The 19,581-nt window shown below is 43.0% G+C and overlaps 1 protein-coding gene across 3 annotated transcripts; it reads right to left on the reverse strand.

Annotated features, from left to right (window-relative positions):
* Positions 1 to 3,628: 3,628 nt before the first annotated feature.
* On the reverse strand, positions 3,629 to 19,271 carry stx16 (syntaxin 16). 3 transcript variants are annotated; one of them, XM_061220460.1, is made up of 9 exons: positions 18,776 to 19,271; positions 15,098 to 15,109; positions 11,142 to 11,249; positions 10,614 to 10,754; positions 10,062 to 10,224; positions 9,041 to 9,132; positions 7,904 to 8,047; positions 7,202 to 7,282; positions 3,629 to 5,467 (listed from the first exon to the last, which is right to left on the reverse strand). In XM_061220460.1, the coding sequence occupies exons 1-9, from the start codon at positions 18,905 to 18,907 to the stop codon at positions 5,363 to 5,365; spliced, it is 978 nt and encodes a 325-aa protein (XP_061076444.1). In that variant the 5' UTR covers positions 18,908 to 19,271; the 3' UTR covers positions 3,629 to 5,362. The 3 variants fall into 3 exon arrangements, with proteins under 3 accessions (XP_061076444.1, XP_061076442.1, XP_061076443.1); XM_061220458.1 differs by lacking the exon at positions 15,098 to 15,109 and having other exon boundaries at positions 18,827 to 19,271; XM_061220459.1 differs by lacking the exon at positions 18,776 to 19,271 and having other exon boundaries at positions 15,098 to 15,966.
* Between the last annotated feature and the right edge of the window lie 310 nt (positions 19,272 to 19,581).

A 19,581-nucleotide genomic window follows, 5' to 3' on the forward strand; every position in this document is an offset into this window, starting at 1 on the left:
GATGCCAAACAATAAAGCTCCAGACCTGTTGGCATTCCTGCAGAGTTCTATATACATTTAGAATGGTCTTTAATATTAAACATAACTGAACAATGACCTCCTCACATGAACACAGCCCTCATCTCAGTACTACTGAAACCTGATAAAGACCCAACCCTGTGTTCCAGCTACCGCCCCCTATCACTCATCAACACAGATCTAATAATGATCAGTAAAGCACTAGCCACCAGAATGGAAACCGTCAACTCATCACTCATCCATCCAGATCAAACCGGATTCATCAAACAATAAACAATAATAGTATCATTACGACACAGAAAAAGCATTTGATAGAAGTTTTACATTCCATTACATTATATGATGGCATTTGGCAGACACTCTTATCCAGAGCCACGTACAACAAAGTGCAAAGTGCATACCCATAACCAGGGATAAGTGCGCTGAAAGACGCGAGAGGGAAGTACAATTTCAACTGCTACCTGTACAACAAAGATAAGGACCAGGGCCTATTTGATCAACAGGGCTGACCCCTTAACTGCTTGGAAGGCTAGCACCAATGTTTTGAATTTGATGCGAGCCATGACAGGCAGCCAGTGAAGGGAAGTAAGCACCCTAATCATGTGGATGATGTGCTGCTTTACCTGCAACAACCATCAAACACTCTACAAGAAACATCAAGCTCATTAACCCATTCTCCAACATTTCCGACTATGCTATATATTGGACAATTCTACCCATATATGGTGATGACTGGAATGCTGTAGCTCAAAACCCACCCCTTCCCATTATCACTGGTAATATAAAATATCTGGGCACAAACATTTCAGCCAGACGGTCAGTTCTTTCACCTAAACTTCACTCCATTAATAAAAACAATAGAAGGCAACTTAGAGGGATAAACTTACCCCTCTCATTAATTGACAGAATAGCTACTGATCATATTATCCAAAATGAATGACCTCTTCACAATGACTCTGACCCAGCCCACCACTAAATGGTCGAATTCACTTTACTCCAAAACAAGCAAATTCTACTGGAAAAATAAAACACCCCAAATCAAACTGGTCACATTACAGAAACACGAGACTCAAGGAGGATTAGAAGACCCAAATTTCCAGAATTATTATCTGACAAATCAACTACAATATATCACCAATTGGATTCACCCAAACCAACAGAACAAGTCATGGTTAGAAATAGAACAAGCACAATATAAAGACATTTCAGTTTCTGATTTACCATTTCTCAACACCACAATAAAACACCATAATTGCTTTAATAACATTATAATTAAAATAACCCTGACAGCCTGGTGGAAAATCAACAAAATCTTCAAATCTACAATGAAAACCTGTAAATACATTCCAATATGGCACAACCCTGACTTTCTACTCAACAGAAAAATGAATTCATAACTTTTCAGCATTTGGTCCAAAAGTTTAATATCGGGAAAGAGCAATATCCTCAGTACCTCCAATTAAAGTCTGTTCTAAAATCTAAAATCAATATATCAAATAACAATTTACCCCAATAGTAGAAGAAATCAGCAAAATCTCCAACCCAAGGGAAATTCTTTCAAGATTATATAAACTAATATCCAGACTCAATTATTTCCATCCCAGTCAAAGCATGAGAAAAAGATTTGTCATTCACCACCAAAACTGAATTCTGGACCCAAATCTGCAGGAACACCTTCACAATGACCAACAATCCTAACTTACAACTAATAGAGTACAAGGTAATCCACAGAGCACATATCACTCAGCTCAGTATAGGATGGGACACACAGTCTATGACGCATGCTCACACTGCACACTAAACACACCAGACAATGACCTCCACTCCACCTGCCACCAACTCAACGCTTCCGGCAAGAAGTCATCAAAAGTATTCATCTTATTTTGAGCTGCAGCATTCCAGTATCTCCATCCCTCTGCCTACTTGGAGATCTCTCAGTAATAAAACCACCAATCCAAAACTCAAAACCTATACTAATCGCCTTAACTGTCACCAAGAAAACTATCCTCCTAAACTTGAAAACTAGGAATGCATTAAACATCACACAATGGTTTAACCTTAAAGAATACATATCCATGGAACAAATGACACTCCGGCACCAAACCTTACTCTGTCCGTCTGTCCGTCTGTCCATCTGCTGGGTTTCATAATATCTACTGCAACTCTCTCCTGCCTGGCCTCCCCGCCATCAGACCCCTCCAACTCATCCAGAATGCAGCAACTCGTCTGGTCCTCACCCAAATACTCACACTCCCCTGCTTACTTCCCTCCGCTGGCTGCCTGTCATGGCTCGCATCAAATTCAAAGCATTGGTGCTAGCCTTCCAAGCAGTTAAGGGGTCAGCCCCAGCTTACCTCCAAAAGATCATCAGAGCCTACACGCCTGCAGACCTCTTCGTTCAGCCACCACAGGCCGCTTGGCGCCTCCCCCTCTCCGAATTTCCACCTCCCGCTCACGACTACTGTCTGTTCTGGCAGCACCTCTCCCTGTCCCTCCCTACCTCCATGTAAACCTTAACTGTTGTCTTTAACTGTGTTATTTACTTGTATATTAGGATGATACCTTCACTAGTTTGTTCAGCTAGGTAGACAGTTTATTCTTACATTTGTATGTTGCGGTATTACCATAAAAAAAAAAAAAAAAAAAAAAAAAAAAAAGTATAATAATAAATATATACATTTAATTTAATTGACCCTGGTCCTTATCTTTGTTGTACAGGTAGCAGTTGAAATTGTACTTCTCTCCGGGGTCTTTCAGTGCACCTTTCCCTGGTTATGGGTATGCACTTTGCACTTTGTTGTACGTCGCTCTGGATAAGAGCGTCTGCCAAATGCCATTAATGTAATGTAATGTAATGTAATGTAAAGCTATTAGTGCATTTGGTTTGAAAACCATGCGTGTAAAGTTAGTGCTGGAATTGTGTTCAGTCCTCTTTTCCCTGCTTCAGATGAGATAACACATGGCAAAGCAGTCACACTGTCACGTTTCATGAAAACTACAAACATTATGAGGTTGTTAGTGATATGGATGTACAGTGCAGTCCATAAGTATTTAGATAGTGACAATTTCTGTTGTTTTGGCTCTGTAATCCATCACAATGACCTTGAAATTACATTACTAAATATGAGGTTGAACATAACACAACTAGAAGTATGGTCAACTTTAATCTGGGGATATTTTAATCCATATCAGGTGATCCAAATAGGAATTACAGCCATTTTTTTTTTTTCATTTCATTTGGGACAAATGGCTTCACGTGTTTCTGATTAGGCATGTGTGTTCAATCATTTCTTTAGTGGAGGAATATGAGAGTGTTTAGCATCTAGTCTTGATTCTAGGTTTTTGAAAGAGAGGCTGAGAATGAAGCTGAGAAATAAAATTAAAAAAGGTAATGCGCTAAGCGACAGGCTTACCAACACAAACTGTTTGGAACATCATTAAGAAAAAAAAGCTGGTGAGGTCCGTGTAGGCTGACGTCTCTGACTCACTTCTCTTTAAAGTGCATTTAGGAGGGTTATGCCTATTATGACAGATTTTCTTTCCAGCCAATGCATTCTCCATTAAGCTAGGTTGCAGGAAATGCATTTTTCAAAGAACGATGACCCGCAAAAACTTTGTTCCATATTTATTTAAAAAAACTCTGCATACATCCTCATAAAACGTCAGCTAATATACAGTACCATTAGGACGTCAGCGGTATGTTCACACAAAATGTTACAACACCAAGACCAAAGATTTTAAACTGTACACAACTGATACAGGGCACTGGATGTGGAGAATACTTTAACCCATGATTCAATCTGATTGATAACAGGACAGAAATTCTTCAACAATGTAAGGCATCTACACTTGATTTAAAGTGAAATATTTATCAGTTTGCATCATGTACAGTAGTAGGAGAAGACATACCTTTGGTTGGGGCAAAAGTAATTTCAGGTCTGAAACTTTCAAAAAGTTTTTCATATTTGGGTTGCATCTCTGTAGTGTGGTCAAAGAATCGACCACATAAAACATGTTTTTGTGCATCTAAGGTCAAACGATTCTTTGACTCCATAATGGTTTACTTTGCCCCAAGTCACTTGCACTTGCAGCTTGATTCAGTTTCAAATAAATAGTGTGATATTTCATATTTTACAGAATAAAGTAGTTTGACAGGTACACAAACCATAACGGCTCAGTCTTTCAGCATGTTTGCGCCTGGGTGAAATTAGTTGTGTGGAGAGGGGCGGAGTACGGATGCTGTTGGTACAGACAGGCAGGAGGGCAAAGATACTGACAATGACTAGACATCCATGCATGTCCATTTAAGGGGTAGCCAAGGTGCGTCCTATTTGAAAAGTGTTACTTTAACAAAAGCAAAAAAAAAAGACAAACGTGGTAATTTCAACCGCTCGGTGGTTCAACTTCTTTAACCGTTTTTTTTTTTTTGTACTTCTCCTGCCTCCAAAGACAGTCTCTGCAGAGGGGAGCCCGTGCCCCAGTAACCCGAAACACGGAGCCCAAACAGTCTGCAGTGCTGTCTTTAATCAGACTTCAGCCATCACGGTGCGAGAGCTGCACTGCGATGATGAACCCTGTCTGAGCTCGGCAGGGCTTTTCCCTCTCATGGTCCTCCCACTCATGCACCCCAGGAACGGGAACGCTAACACTCCAGGAACAGGAAAGCAAACACTCCAGGAACGGGAAAGCAAACACCCCAGGAACGGGAAAGCAAACACCCCAGGAACGGGAAAGCAAACACTCCAGGAACGGGAACGTCGGGCAGGAAAACAGACGGGAAATAAAGTGGGTTGGTCGTGAGCATGCTCAGTGCGGCTTGGTCCTCAGTCAGTAAACAAGTCCCCACACAGCCCCCTCTCCTGACTGGCCAGACAGTTTTGGGCCGGTTTTAAAAGTTCACCGAAAATGGAGAGAATGACAGGTGGGTACAGGTGTTCTGTGTGTACGTACAGAATGGGGAGATTCCAGGGAGAAAGAGTGACAGGCGGGTACAGATTGGGGCGAAACAGGGACAGGTGGGTACAGGCATTTTGTGTGTGCGTACAGGATGGGGGAGAAACGGCACCCCTTGTTCCTCATCCTCGCTCTTTGGGATCATGCACTGCGTACGCATAACCAGAGCCTGAGTGCTGCCAGCAGGACAGGGGGCCATCTTGTTTTGGATCGTCAGGTCGGGTGCTTTGATTCCATATACATTCAGACAAAGGCAGCTTTGACTTGGAAGTACAGAGAGGGCCCTCGTATACACACACACACACACACACACACACACACACACACACGCGCGCGCATACACGGGTACAGGAAAATGTGTACACGCATACACTGAAAGCGCAGAGCTCCATTACCTGAACTTTACCCCAAACAGAATGAGTATAAGGACAATAACAGTGACAAACAGGATTAAAATGACCAGCATCTTGCGGTTCTTCTTCTGGTACCCTTCCGCCTGCAAAAGAAAGCAAAGAAACCAGGTAACCTTGACAAAGCTGATGACTTCTAGGTCCCAGGTCTGCTGATTAACTGCTGCTCCACTGACACCTTCTGCCAGTCACATTTTTCTATTCTAAAAGTATTCCTGAGTGAGGAAATCATCTAAAAGTATGAGAAAATCATAAAAAAGAAGATTTTTTTTGTGTGACTCAAATGCTTAAAGGTACAATAGGTAAGATCTGTGTGTTAAAACATTGTTACAAGACCATTGTAAATCCCTTCCTATCATTGAAAAATGCCCACTGACATGTTGACTGAACCTCTCCCCGTGTTTATAGTCATTAAAATCAGGTTTCGAAATAAACAGTTGACGGACTGTACAAAAGCATTGTACAGCTGTACAATAACTCAAGCTCATTGGTTGAAAATTGGTTGTAATTGCCACAGCGTGGTGGGGGGCGGGGGGGTATTCTGACACATGCACAAGCAAGGTGCCCTTGGACAATGGCAAATCTACCAGCAAGCGATCCTTAGACCCTACATCTCCTGTGGTTAGACCAGGAAAATGAGACCTCCACTCAGTGAGCACTTTTTTTTTTTTTTTACTTCTACTGCTGTAGCCTATCCACTTACAGTTATGACGGATTGTGTGTTCAGAGATGCTCTTCTGCATACCATTGTTGTAATGTGTGATTATTTGCATTACTGTCACTTTCCTGTCTGGCCAATTTCCTCTGATGTCTCTGATTAAGAGGAATCCTCTTAATGTTTCTGTCTCCAGAACTGATGCACCATTCTTTGCAAGGTCTGGAGACTAGTGTGCATGAAAATCTCAGGAGATCAGCAGTTTCTGAGACACTGAAAACACCCTGTCGGCCACCAACAATCATTCTACAGTCAAATTAAATAAAATTCCCCCATTCTGATGGTTGATGTGAACATTAACTGAAGCTCCTGACCCGTATCTACATGATTGTATGCACTGCACTGCTGCCACACAATTGGCTGATAAGATTATTACACCTACTTATTCATGTGATTAAGTAAAAATGTTCCTAATAAAGAGCTTGGTGAGTGTATGTGTCGTGTGCGTAGCAACACCTATATTTCGCTAAACCTATATTTGTGTTTAGCTAAACCTGTATTTGTCTCAAACTGTTAGTTGCAGCGTTTGCGGTAGACTATCATATCTTAGTTAAATAGCCAGCTTGTTACATGCCAAAACCTTGCTCATTGCTTGGTTAGCTAAAGCTAAAACTTTAGCTAAAGCTAAAACAAAAAGAAACATTGTGTTGTGTAGCTATTTCAACATTTCATAAAGTCAGCATCAAGTCACCTTTTGGCAAACATTATCTTACTAGAACACTATGAAAAGACGGCAGGCTCTGTCACCGTTTGTCACGGTCAACTTTGTAAAACAGCGCAAGAGAACCTTGAGCGAGGGATAAACAGTGTTGTGGTTTGAGTCTGTTTGTTGCTGCAATTCCTCTCTTGACCATTAGGAGTCTGAAATTACCTATTGTACCTTTAACCTCCAATGTTAGAGAGATTCTACTGTACATGAATGTGAATTTGTCAATCACTAAATGTCACTTTTGTAAAGTCAATTCTGCCATTTGAAATAATTTGAAACGAGAAACATCACTGTTCTTTTGAGTAAAAATCAGCTGCGGACCATGCAATTCATAAATAAGGTGAAAATGTCTTGGGAACCTCCGGGATCAGCGACGGCTCCGGGATCAGCTCTTACCTTCTGTAACTGCTTCAGCCCCTCGTCTGTTTTCACACAGGCCTGCTCCACATTGAAGTCAATCCTGTCCAGCACGGTGCCCTGTCACCAAACCACCAACCAAAAACCACAAGCTTCAAACTAAAGTTAAGCACAAGTCAGGTCAAAGGTTAAAGCGTCTATGCCACATCTGCAGGTCCACTGAACCTCATAATCTTTGGATTGGCCATTACAGCGCCCTCTATAATGTCTCTGACCTTTTTTTCTTGATTTGCCTCTGTACTCTGTGAATCGTTTGATTATAAATCTATACATTTTAGATTTATAATCAAACAATACACATGTGCAAATTCTCAGCTAATATTTTAAAAGTATTTCTTTATACACATTTACAATGGACGCATGAGTGTTGCTATGACAGACAGACGTCAGTGTTGCTATGACGGACACACATCGGTGTTGCTATGACAGAGACACATCAGTGTTGCTATGACGGACACACATCAGTGTTGCTATGGCGGACACACATCAGTGTTGCTATGACAGACACACATCAGTGTTGCTACGACGGACACACATCAGTGTTGCTATGATGGACACACATCAGTGTTGCTACGACGGACACACATCAGTGTTGCTATGACGGACACACATTAGTGTTGCAATGATGGACAGACGTCAGTGTTGCTATGATGGACACCTGTCCATGTTCCAGAGACAGACCTGTTCCACCACCATTCCAGCCAGGTCCCGGAAGATCTCGTTCAGGTCGGAGATGGACTGAACGATCTGTCGGATCTCCCTCTCCCGCTCTTCCACCATAACTGTGTTTTGCTCAACCAGGACCAGCTGGTCATCCGTGAATCCCTTCAGGCGCGAGACAGAGAGGGTAGAAAAGGTCAATCCATTTGAAAGCGAACTTCATTTTACAGTTTTAGACCTTCGTAACAATTCAACACATATTTCCTTGTGCACTGAATAGCTGTTGACATATGGTCAATTTCAAATACTATCCAATATCACGGTCCACTGCATATTGGGTGGCTCAAGACCTGGGTGAAATATGTAATTGTTTTGGATTCAAATACTTTTAGGACTAGAAGCTGGATTTGCACATTTTGAGAGTATTTTATAGGTTCTAATACACCAGGGCAAGCTCAGTAAAGCGTAGAAAAGTAATTGAATCCAAAACAATTACGTATTTCACCCAGGTCTGATATGGTCCATTTAAAATACTATCCCCATTGGCTACTGGGTGGCTCATCCTGTTATGGCACTGTTTTAGGTGATGGATGGACCCCAGATGGACCCCAGTCACCTGGTACTCCAATACAGACTGAGCCAGCACCACCGGTGGGCAGAGGCCCAGCAGGGTGACTCATAATGTGCCCTAGCACTGCACCGACAGGGACAGGGTCATTACATTAGTCATTTAGCTGACACCCTTATCCAAAGCGACTAGCGGTTCATCAGTCTAAGCAGGGGGGCAATCCCCCTTGGAGCAATGTGTGGCTAAGGGCCATGCTAAAGGGCCAAACAGCTGCACTGATTTTACTGTGGCTACTCTGGGACCTAGAAGGTTGGTGGTTCAAACCCCAGGCAAGCACCTTCGCCACTAGGCTACAGGCTGCCCCCAACTTTGCTGGGATGACTTTTGGAAATCTAGAATTGGTCAAAAGGAACGTTTAAAAATTCAGATTGTATACGTTTGGAGATGGCCCACCTATCAGTGAAAAATTCATCGTGTGATGTTTTACAGTTCTCTGTAATTTCAGTAAGACGTGAAGGGGGTGTCTTTATCCTCCAGAATGTACATTTATATTTCCTCCCAGACGATGGCCCACAGCGTTGTCAGCTCACCCGGTCATACAGAGCGATGTCCTCGTCCTCCTCCATCAGCGGGCCAGACGTGTCAAAAAAGTGCTTCGACCGTTCCTCTCGATTCTTCATCCCTGGAATTGGGCAAAGGAGCACTTAGTAAACATCTGCAACAAATTCCCCCCTACATTTATATCTGAAAATTGAACAAAACACGGGTTTAGAAGAATATTTCTACTGGTGTTTTCAGTTGGATGGACTGTGAATCGTTCGTAAAAAATATTGTTCATGCCACCTATAAGAGCTGATGAACAGTGCCACATACTGGACGAATAGGGTTTTGGATTAGTGAATCATGAACATGTTGGGTTATAATAGGCAAGCTGTAGGCTACTTTATTAAACGAATGCTCAAGGGAAATACATTGTGTCATGGTATTTATAGTGCTCTAAAATGTGAGTACATTTTTTTTCATAGTTTACCATTTAGTAAACGGAGCCATTCTGCACACAGCCTATGTAAGTCACTGTTCTAGAACTCCGTATCCAATTTCCAATAGTGATTGTTACATCAGCATCAGAATGACCAGTCAGGTTCCCTCAGTCAGGAACACTGTAATCACACGTGTGACCTCACACCTTAAGGGGCTGAGAAGCAGAGAGGATGGATGGAGAAACGGAGAGAATAGTGGGATAGCAGTGTGTGTGTGTGTGTGTGCGTGCATGGGAGTGTGCGTGTGAGTGCACGTGTGTGGGGAGGTGTGTGTGCGTGTGTGTGAGCCCGTGTGCGAGTGTGTGTGTGCGCGTGCGCGTAGCGGAGTGTGTGTGTGTGTGCGCGTGTGTGTGCGCGCCCGTGTGTGCAGCAGAGTGTGTGTGTGTGTGCGTGCGTGCGTGTGTGTGTGTAGCAGTGTGTGTGCAGCAGAGTGTGTGTAGCGGAGTGCGAGCGTGTGTGCGTGCGTGCGTGTGTGTGTGTAGCAGTGTGTGTGTGTGTGTGCGCGCGTGTGTGCAGCAGAGTGTGTGTAGCGGAGTGTGTGTGCAAGCATGCGTGTGGCGGGGCCTCTCACGTTTCAGGTAGCCGGACTGCGTGTGGCGGAAGCTGATGGACAGGTCCTGCAGGCTCTGGGCCAGCGAGGACACCACGTTCCTCAGGAGCCGATCCTCCTGCTGCGTGCAGTGGCCGCACCGCGCCTGCAGGCTGGTCACAGACCGCTGGCAGCGGTGGAACATCTGCAGGGGAGGGTATCGAGCTCAGGTCCTGACTGGCAGTGGTGTCTGCTGGCTAAGCTGAGCGTTAGTGCCAGCCTAAGCACTTGAAGTCGCTGATTAGCTAAAGACACGCCTCGCTTCCGAGGCCTGAACTGCCAGTTGAAGGGAAATCACAGAAAAAGTGCACACAATGTAGCCATTCAGCACTGGAGATCCAGATGCCCAATTTAGACTTTTAGTCCTTTATCACAGCATTGCTTTGTTCCCCTGTACCTGTGTGATCTCTATAGTGGTGTAATCTCCTGTGTAGTAGTCTCTGTAGTGCTGTACCTGTGTGATCTCCTGTGTGGTGATCTCTACGGCGCTGTACCTGTGTGATCTCCTGTGTGGTGATCTCTACAGTGCTGTACCTGTGTGATCTCCTGTGTGGTGATCTCTATGGCATGCTCCTCCTCACTGCTGTCATCCAGTGTGGGCCGGTTCATGTGCTTATCGTGGAGGCTGGCCAGCTCTTTCATCTTCTGCCGGATCCGCGTGACCTCGTACTGAATCTGTGGGTCATATGCCACACCGTCAGGCGTAATAAATATAAAAACAAACTACTGGAAAACTACAGGTACACTTAGAAAGGCTGAATTCCAGCACAGTAACTGCAATTCTTGGGTTGAAAAACATACACACTGTCCCTTAAAGAGATGGCTAGCTTCCCACAGTTCCAGAGTCCTCCTATTCTAACCCACAAATGACTGCCACGGTTTCCACAGGTCCATAGCCCTCCCAGATCCCCACGCTTTCCCACAGTTCCATAGCCCTCCCAGACGCCCACGGTTTCCCACAGTTCCATAGTCCTCCCAGACGCCCACGCTTTCTCACAGTTCCATAGTCCTCCCAGACGCCCACGGTTTCCCACAGTTCCTCAGCCCTCCAGGAGCGCTCACCTCATCCACCCCATCCACCCACTTGGGCGGCAGGCGTTTGGTGACCCCGATGGCCGCCTCGGGGTCCAGACTGATCCCAGACACCAGGGCCATCCGGTCGTCAGCCAGCTGGAGGTGGGGCGGAAACGGGAGAGAGGGGGAACAGAGTAAATTTCCTCCAAAATTCAGAACAATTATTATTTTTGTTTTTTCTTGCAGAGGATTCTCAGGGTTCTTCAGGAGTGCACTGAAGCTTTACCTCCATCTACAGAGTTAAAGGACCTCCAAGGTCTGACACATCAACAGAGTTAAAGGACCTCCAAGGTCTGACACATCTACAGAGTTACAGGACCTCCAAGATCTGACACATCTAAAGAGTTACAGGACCTCCAAGATCTGACACATCTAAAGAGTTCCAGGACCTCCAAGGTCTGACACATCTACAGAGTTACAGGACCTCCAAGATCTGACACATCTAAAGAGTTACACGACCTCCAAGGTCAGACACATCTAATGAGTTACACGACCTCCAAGGTCTGACACAGGTCAGCTTACCTTTAAAGTGATCATTGGTCTCAACCGGCTTTCCTTTGTGTCGATTGGTTAACAAACGTGCCAATCATCTGAATAATGCATTACTTTGTGTCGATTGGTTAACAAACGTGCCAATCATCTGAATAATGCATCGGTAAGTAAACCCAAGGCTTCCTCTGAAGTGGTATGTCACACTGTAGCATTCTCTTTCTTACACGAACAAATTGAAAAGCAGAAAAAGAAAAAGTTTGTTCACCAGGATTTAAACTGCAGAATCAGAGCAAATTAGGACAAATTGATATTTATACCATCAATGTTACTCAATTTCAGGCCTGAGTGTTTACAGAGTTATACCCTAGGGTTGTATGAGTAGCTGGCACATAAATGTAACATGGGGCCACAAATTGCCATTGTGTTAAAAGCAGGGTTGTGTTATAACAGAGTAATTCTAAAAAGCTGTGTCTGATGCTAAAACTGCCAAAAAACATTGTAAGCCAGCCTGTTCTTCCACTGAAGAAGGTAGTCCTCCAGGTTTCCCTTCTTCTTTTTCCATTCACGAGCGGTTGACTCACTTCGCGACTCAATTCTGTTTGTTGCTTTCCCCATTTTTGCTGGTCTAGTGAAGATCATTTTGAACACAAAGTCTTTTGTTTTCTACCAGTGTTTTTCTCACATTATCAAGAGAACTAAAACAAACTAATATGTCACTGAAACTCACGTGAATATTTATTTTAATTCACTGTAACTGGTTGAAGGTGTTGCACCAAAACTAAATATTAGGAGCCACAGGCATTAAGACTGAAGCCATAAGACTTCCTTACCTGCATGGGCAAACCCCTATAAGTCTGGGGGGTCAAAGTGCAGTCCTGAGGGGTAGCAGTGTCTGCTGGTATTTGTAGTTTTTCCAATTAATCAGCCAATCAAAGCCTTTTAAACAAGGTGCATAGACTTTTTAGCCAACCAATAAATTAATCACACCAAAAACCTGCAGACACCGCGGCCCTCCAGGACTGGAGTTAAACTTACAGACACTGCGGCCCTCCAGGACTGGAGTTAAACCTGCAGACACTGCGGCCCTCCAGGACTGGAGTTAAACCTGCAGACACTGCGGCCCTCCAGGACTGGAGTTAAACCTACAGACACTGCGGCCCTCCAGGACTGGAGTTAAACCTGCAGACACTGCAACTCTCCAGGACTGAAGTTAAACCTGCAGACACTGTGGCCCTCCAGGACTGGAGTTAAACCTGCAGACGCTGCGGCCCTCCAGGACTGGAGTTAAACCTGCAGACACTGCGGCCCTCCAGGACTGGAGATGAACCTGCAGACACTGCGGCCCTCCAGGACTGGAGTTAAACCTACAGACACTGCGGCCCTCCAGGACTGGAGTTAAACCTGCAGATGCTGCATATTAGTGTTTAATTGCCTCCTTAATGCAGGTATGAGAGCTCGCAGCACCTTATATTTCCTATATTCTTTCGATCACCTTTGGAAATTTTTATCAACATGATGATCAAAGTTGTGCCAACAAAAGTCAAAGAAGCCATTAGGAGACTGAGAAACAAGAATAAAACCAATAGAGATAGTCCACACCTTAGGCTAACCAAAATCAACTTTGGAACATAATTAAGAAGAAAAAGAGCACTGGTGAGATTACTAATCACAAAGGGATTGGCAGACCTAGGAAGACGATGATAGAAGAAATCTCTCCATAATAAAGAAAAATGACCAAACACCTGCCCCACTGGTCAGAAACACTCTTCAGGAGTCAGGTGTGGATTTGTCAATGACCACTGTCCACAGAAGACTTCAGGAAAATAAATACAGAGGCTACACTGCTTGATGCAAACCACTGGTTAGCAGCAAAAACAGGACGGCCAGGTTACAGTCTGCCAAGAAGTTAAAAGAGCAACCACAGTTCTGGAAAAAGGTCTTGTGGACAGATGAGATGAAAATAAACTAATGGCAAGAGCAAAGTAAGGAGGAGAGGAACTGCCCAAGACTACCTCATCTGTGAAACACAGTGATGGGGGTTTCATGGCCAGGTGTATGGCGGCTGAAGGTACTGGCTCACTTAAAGTTCAATCAAATGCCTCAAAACTCATTGGCCAGTGATTCATTCTACAGCAAGACAATGATCCCAAACATATTGCTCAAGCAAGCAAGGAATTTTTCAAAGCTAAACAGGGCACTGATAACCACATTATTGCGTAATAACGGGGCGGTCTCCACTTTATGTACTTTATCAGCCTGTTAACGGCCTCACACCGGGCAATGAACGTTTTGTGTTGGAAATTATTGCATAGATATAAAGACTATAAAGATAAAAGGTATATGGCATTTAATTTGTGCACGGTTTTAAAAATTATTTATTACATTTTCGCATGACGTCCACTGCCTATCCTTTTAGATTAGCATCATGATTGCTAATGGAGGAAAGTAAACAGAGACAGGTTGAGAGCAATGATCAGGTTTGTATGGTTTCTGCCTGCTGTCTTTCACCAGCAACCACAGATTCATATGTGGTTCCACTACAAATCCCAGAAGGCCATGGTCCAGGAAGTAGGACATTACATTACATTACATGGCATTTAGCAGACGCTCTTATCCAGAGCGACGTACAACAAAGTGCAAATTAAACACAAGAACAAGTGCAAAGAGGACCTGAGAGGACAGTATAGTTCCGAGTCCTAGTGTAAACATGCAGAAAATCAGAACCCTTTAAGAGTACAATCAACTGTCAAACTAGCATACCACAATTGCAGCTAGAATACAAAAATAACAATACCTATACAAGTAACAACATCTATACAATCTATACATAAGTGCCATTACAGTCTAAGGCTAATCATGGTGGTGAGTTGGGGAGGGAAAGGTGTAGCCTGAAGAGATGGGTCTTCAGTCTGCGCTTGAACGAGGTCAGAGACTCTGCTCAGGACGTTTTCTTTTTTTCTTTTTTTTTTTTAACTACAAAAACACCAAATAGGGCCCATTTCTAATACGGCAGGAATACATGCCACTGTATTTCCTCATCACATGTAGAGGACAGGAAATAACATTAAGCTGTCATAAAAAACCCAACACCACATGAACACCTGCAACATTGGCATTGATGTTAAGTGGTCTGTGCGTCTGAGCCACGCTGGAGCCACACACGGGCTCAGACTGATGTGACCAGACTGTGTTCTCTCTCAAAAAGGATGTGTTCACATCCAACACACTTTACGTGTTACTTTTTACACAACTTACATCAAAGTTACAACATTCATGCTACAAATGTACAATGTATGCGTTACAAAATTAGTTTTATCACAAAATGTTTTGTCCAGGCATAGAGGTGCATTAAAAATGTTAACTCGTGTTTTTAACACATCCATTTTCAAAGTGCCGCTGCATATAAACAACAATCTTGTAGACTTCTGGAGAAGCGATTTATTTGACTGTACCTCATCCAGCTCCTAGTTTGATTGGAAGATCCCAGCAGTCGCATCCAGTGAGGAGATGGAGGAAGGGGAGAGAGGGAGAGAGAGAGAGAGAGAGGGGGAGGGAGAGAGAGAGAAGCAAGACGCACAGGAGTGAGAGTAGATGAGCCCTGAAGTGATTGGCTGTACAGATACACTCTGCACACACACAGATCAGATCACCTAAAACACACCGCATACACAGATCAGATCACCTCAAACAGGTTTACATTGCATGGCAGTTCAGGCATCACACTGTCACAACAAGTGACCCTGTGATATACCCTGCAGAAATCCAAATACTTTTCCTAAAGAATATGGTGAAATAGGTCACTGATTTTTCACTGATTTGAAGAAAAACAAGCCAAAAAATGTCCAAAATATTATGTTTAGCCAATATTTTTTGATAGCACACACCAGCGCAGAAATGCATCGTCACATTTTAAAAAACGGGATACATTTAGGTGTGCTTGTCAGATCAAACTCAAATAATTATTTCAAATTTTTCAACTGTTATGAAACCAGGATCATTCCTGCAGATTATTAACTACTTTAAGAGAGACCTTACACTTTCACCAATATTTAGGACAAAAAAATGATATTCAATGTACAATTTTGATTAGATTTTATTGCTAAATATTGTTGAGTTTTGGCCCGTTTACATTTTACAGTGATGTCTCGTGTGAATTCAAAAAGAACTGCCATGAAAGGACTGTCAATTAAAATACTAAATCAACATTTTCCCCTTCTGAGATCACCATTCAGCTATAGCGATAATTTAAAGGAAAACACCAACATTTTTGGCAATACACCGCTTTTCCGACTTACCCAGCCTTTTCATTTTGTGCAGTCACTGGCTCAATTTTCATGTTCGCATAACGTGTTAACTTAGCATAAAGACCCTTTAGGAGTCACTAGCCTACTTCCCTCAAAGTGAAGAAATACACCTTACAGCAGCTTACTTTCACAAGGTATCGTGGGTATTTGAAATACACGGGCGGGAAAAAAAAACAAGAGACGTTGTTTTCGGAGAAGTGAGACGGTTGGAACTATAACCGCTGAACACACGTGTAACCTCGTCCGTCTTCCGCTGGCTGAGCGCAGTGATCCGCACACCTTCTGTTTGAAAAGGTAGAAAACAACGTCTCTCGTTTTACACATGATGCATCGTGTAAATAAGACAGATTCGGAGTTGCTGTAAGGTGTATGTCTTCACTTTGAGGGAGGTAGGCTAACACATTATGCTAACATGGAAACTGAGCCAGTGACTGCACAAAATGAAATGAACATCTCGCCTAAATCTGGGTAAATCGGAAAAAAGGAAGATTTCTCAAAATGTTGGTATTTTCCTTTAACATTCATGTAACAGCATGCTTTTTTTTTTCAAGGTCGGTAGGAAAGCACAAGCATGGAGATTTGAGTAGAGCAAGGAAATGCATGAGTTGTGAGTAGAGCAAGGAAAGAAAGTTTACATAGCAAAACTTGAGCCAAGGCCGAAATTAATGTAACACAAAAAATGTTGGAAGCCTAATAATAGATCAATAACTGCAGTTGGACTTGTGGAAAATCCCCAACTGGGGCTCAGCAGCACTGAATGAATGAACCTGTCCTGAATGCGTGAGTCTGCAAAACGGAGACACGATGTACTACTACACGCTACACAGGTGCGCCGACACTAAAGGATTAAGCCTTAAGAAATGTCTTGAGAAATGAGAGATACAGAGATGTGCCGGTGGCATCGCGCAGGGAGCGGCCTTCAAGACAAAACAACATTCTTCAGCCTTCTATTCTGTACGGGGAAAAAACAGCTTCAAAGGAGGGACTGTATGGGAGAGGAACAAAAGATAAAGAAGTACAGGGTACTTTAAACTGCCTATAACTTAGCTTCTACATTCAAACACAGGATATGATTTTAGCATAGGCCTACAGATTATTATTATTATTATTATTATTATTATTATTATTATTATTATTATTACTAGAAAGCCATCCTTTTCCCCATTAATGTTTAAAAAGAACCAAGTTGCCATTTATCAACTGAAATAATGTTTTAAAATACTAAAGTACAGTGAAAAACTAAACACAAAATGCATGTAGGCTATATACACCGCGGTAGTGCTGGATATGTTGAGGAGCGTTATTGGCTTCTACAATCCTCCTTGAATTTGCAAATCGCCGCATGTGAAAAGCGCACTGTTTTAGGCTGAAAACATTTGTCTCCGGGAGTCTCCATGTGTAATGTTCAATGGATTAAATATTAAGTAGATGCCCTCGGCGGGCATATGACAAGACATGCGATGTTGCAATATTTATTATGCACACTATCCATAAGTATTGTTGCCTTATCTGCTCATTCATAGAACATATCTACATGAATGCAGGTGATGCATTCATATGTCCGATACTGGCAGCTAGGCCTGTGATCTGACTGTGTTTTCCCTGAAAGATTATGTGTTAATATCCAACACACTTTTTGTGTTACTATTTTTGTGTTACTTTCAACACATTTTGCGTTAGTTAGAACATTGGCGGCATATGTCCAATCTGTATGTTCCTTACAACAGTTTTAAGTGTGCTCTGTGGGAATTCAGTGATGTCAAGTAGTCCAATACAAGAACACAGCAAAGCCAGCAAACACAAACACGAAAGCCATGCAGAAAAGCACAACACCGTACACGAAACATGCAAACTACATGCAATAATGCGATTATAATTTCATGTTGGGTAATAAAGCATAATTTTATGTTGCGTTACACATATGTTAGTGCACTTTATATTGTAATTTTAATGTGTGATAGTAAATGAATGTAGGCTTGTTTAAATCATGCGATTGTTCACCGGAGGCTGTCTCAGTTAACTGAATAAAATGTAATACCCAAGAATTTTAGCCGGCAAGTCTTTGGTTGGTTGCTTCAAACTAGTCGCTAATCTGCGATTTACAGCGAAGAAGCTACTTGTGCATGGCCTCGCCCGTGTCATACAATTCGCTTGCTTTTTTGATGGGTTATATTGTATAGCTAATGATGACAGTAATGTCGTAATGGGGATTCCTGTTAGCAGAATCTGGAGCATTTAACGACAGTGTACGATCAAATTATCTAAAATAGTTTTGTTTCTTTATTTTTTTGCCAACTGGCTACAATAACAAGGAACAAAACGTGATCAAATCTTCACATTAGCTAGGTAGCTAGCAAGGTATTTCAAAGGTAATGTGAACACCAGTTATACGTCAGTAAAGACATGCAGGAGGACCAAAAAAGTCACTAGCGCCGTTAGCTAACTTCGCTCGCTAGCTAGTTGACAGCCGGCAGTGCATCTCATTAGGCGATTGGCCCGGTCGCTAAGAAGGTAACCCAAGTTACAACCAGGTAGCCTAGGTTTAACAAGCTGTCATACGTTAGCAATGGTTTAGAAATGAATTACTCGCGAGCATTACGTTCGCTACGATAGGGCACACGGCACACAGGTGCAATATTACTAGCATGCAAGTAAGCTAGCAGCAAGCTAGCTGTCACTAGCCAGCTGCACACTTGTGCTTACTAGCCACTAACTAGCAAGATTGGTAAAGGTTTAATAATCTACGAGGCTATCAGAATAACACACGCACACACACACACACACAACAAATGTCAAAATAATCCAGACGATTAACGTGAGACTCACCGCAGCATTGCTACGTGTACTCAGAGCACGACGGGGGTCGTATGTACTCACTTGCTCAGCCAAAATCTGCCGGTTTTGGATTGCATTGTTCCGCATTAATAAGAAGGCATCGGTCAGGCGCCTAGTTGCCATGACTGCCTCTCACGAGAGGGGTTTAGCTTGCTAACGCTGCTACGATCGAATAACAGCAGCTACTGTTTCTAGCTTCCTAGGACGAGAGCTTAGATATACAGGCAGTAACGTTAACGCACGAAAAAAGGAACCCCTCTCCCCTCTCCTTCCAAATGCGGGTAAGATAAGGTCACTGCGTAGTTATCGCGTTTCTGTAAATAAAGGCATACATAAAATGTCCAACAAAAACCCGATACCGTCTGTCTTTTCTGCTCAGACCTATATCATTTATGGGGTCATACTACGGCCTCTCGACGATGAAAAAGGTAAATAGACAGCCCCACTTCCTCTGCCAGCAGAACGGCTTTGCGTCCACAGGATGTGGGAGAAGACGGTGGCTACGGTGGCTTAGATAGCCCAATTAATACGTTCCTTTTCAGCGAAGGGAAATGCAAAGCAAGGTCAACTTTTACAGTTCATTTGGTCATGACGTCACATTCGAAGGCGATTTTATCCAAAACGACGTACAAAATGTTCTCGGCAAGGCCATTAGGACAAACTAGATTGCCGGTAAGATTCACATAGAATCAGTTGTACAGCCATGAACATTAAAGTGACTGTAAAGGTAAATTCTGTGAATGGCTGCAAGCTATATTGAATGGTATTATTATGGTATGTATTAAGCATCAACACAA

This window comes from Conger conger, chromosome 14, assembly GCF_963514075.1.
Source record: "Conger conger chromosome 14, fConCon1.1, whole genome shotgun sequence".
NCBI lineage: Eukaryota > Metazoa > Chordata > Actinopteri > Anguilliformes > Congridae > Conger > Conger conger.

What these genes read in the sequence shown, in the direction of transcription:
- stx16 (XM_061220460.1), bottom strand. Translation starts at nt 18,907, where the DNA reads ATGGCAACTAGGCGCCTGACCGATGCCTTCTTATTAATGCGGAACAAT. An exon ending in CTGGAATGGTGGTGGAACAG is followed by an intron (nt 7,283 to 7,903) that starts GTCTGTCTCTGG and finishes GTTTGGTGACAG; the next exon opens with GGCACCGTGCTGGACAGGAT. An exon ending in GGCTGAAGCAGTTACAGAAG is followed by an intron (nt 5,468 to 7,201) that starts GTAAGAGCTGAT and finishes TTTCTTTTGCAG; the next exon opens with GCGGAAGGGTACCAGAAGAA.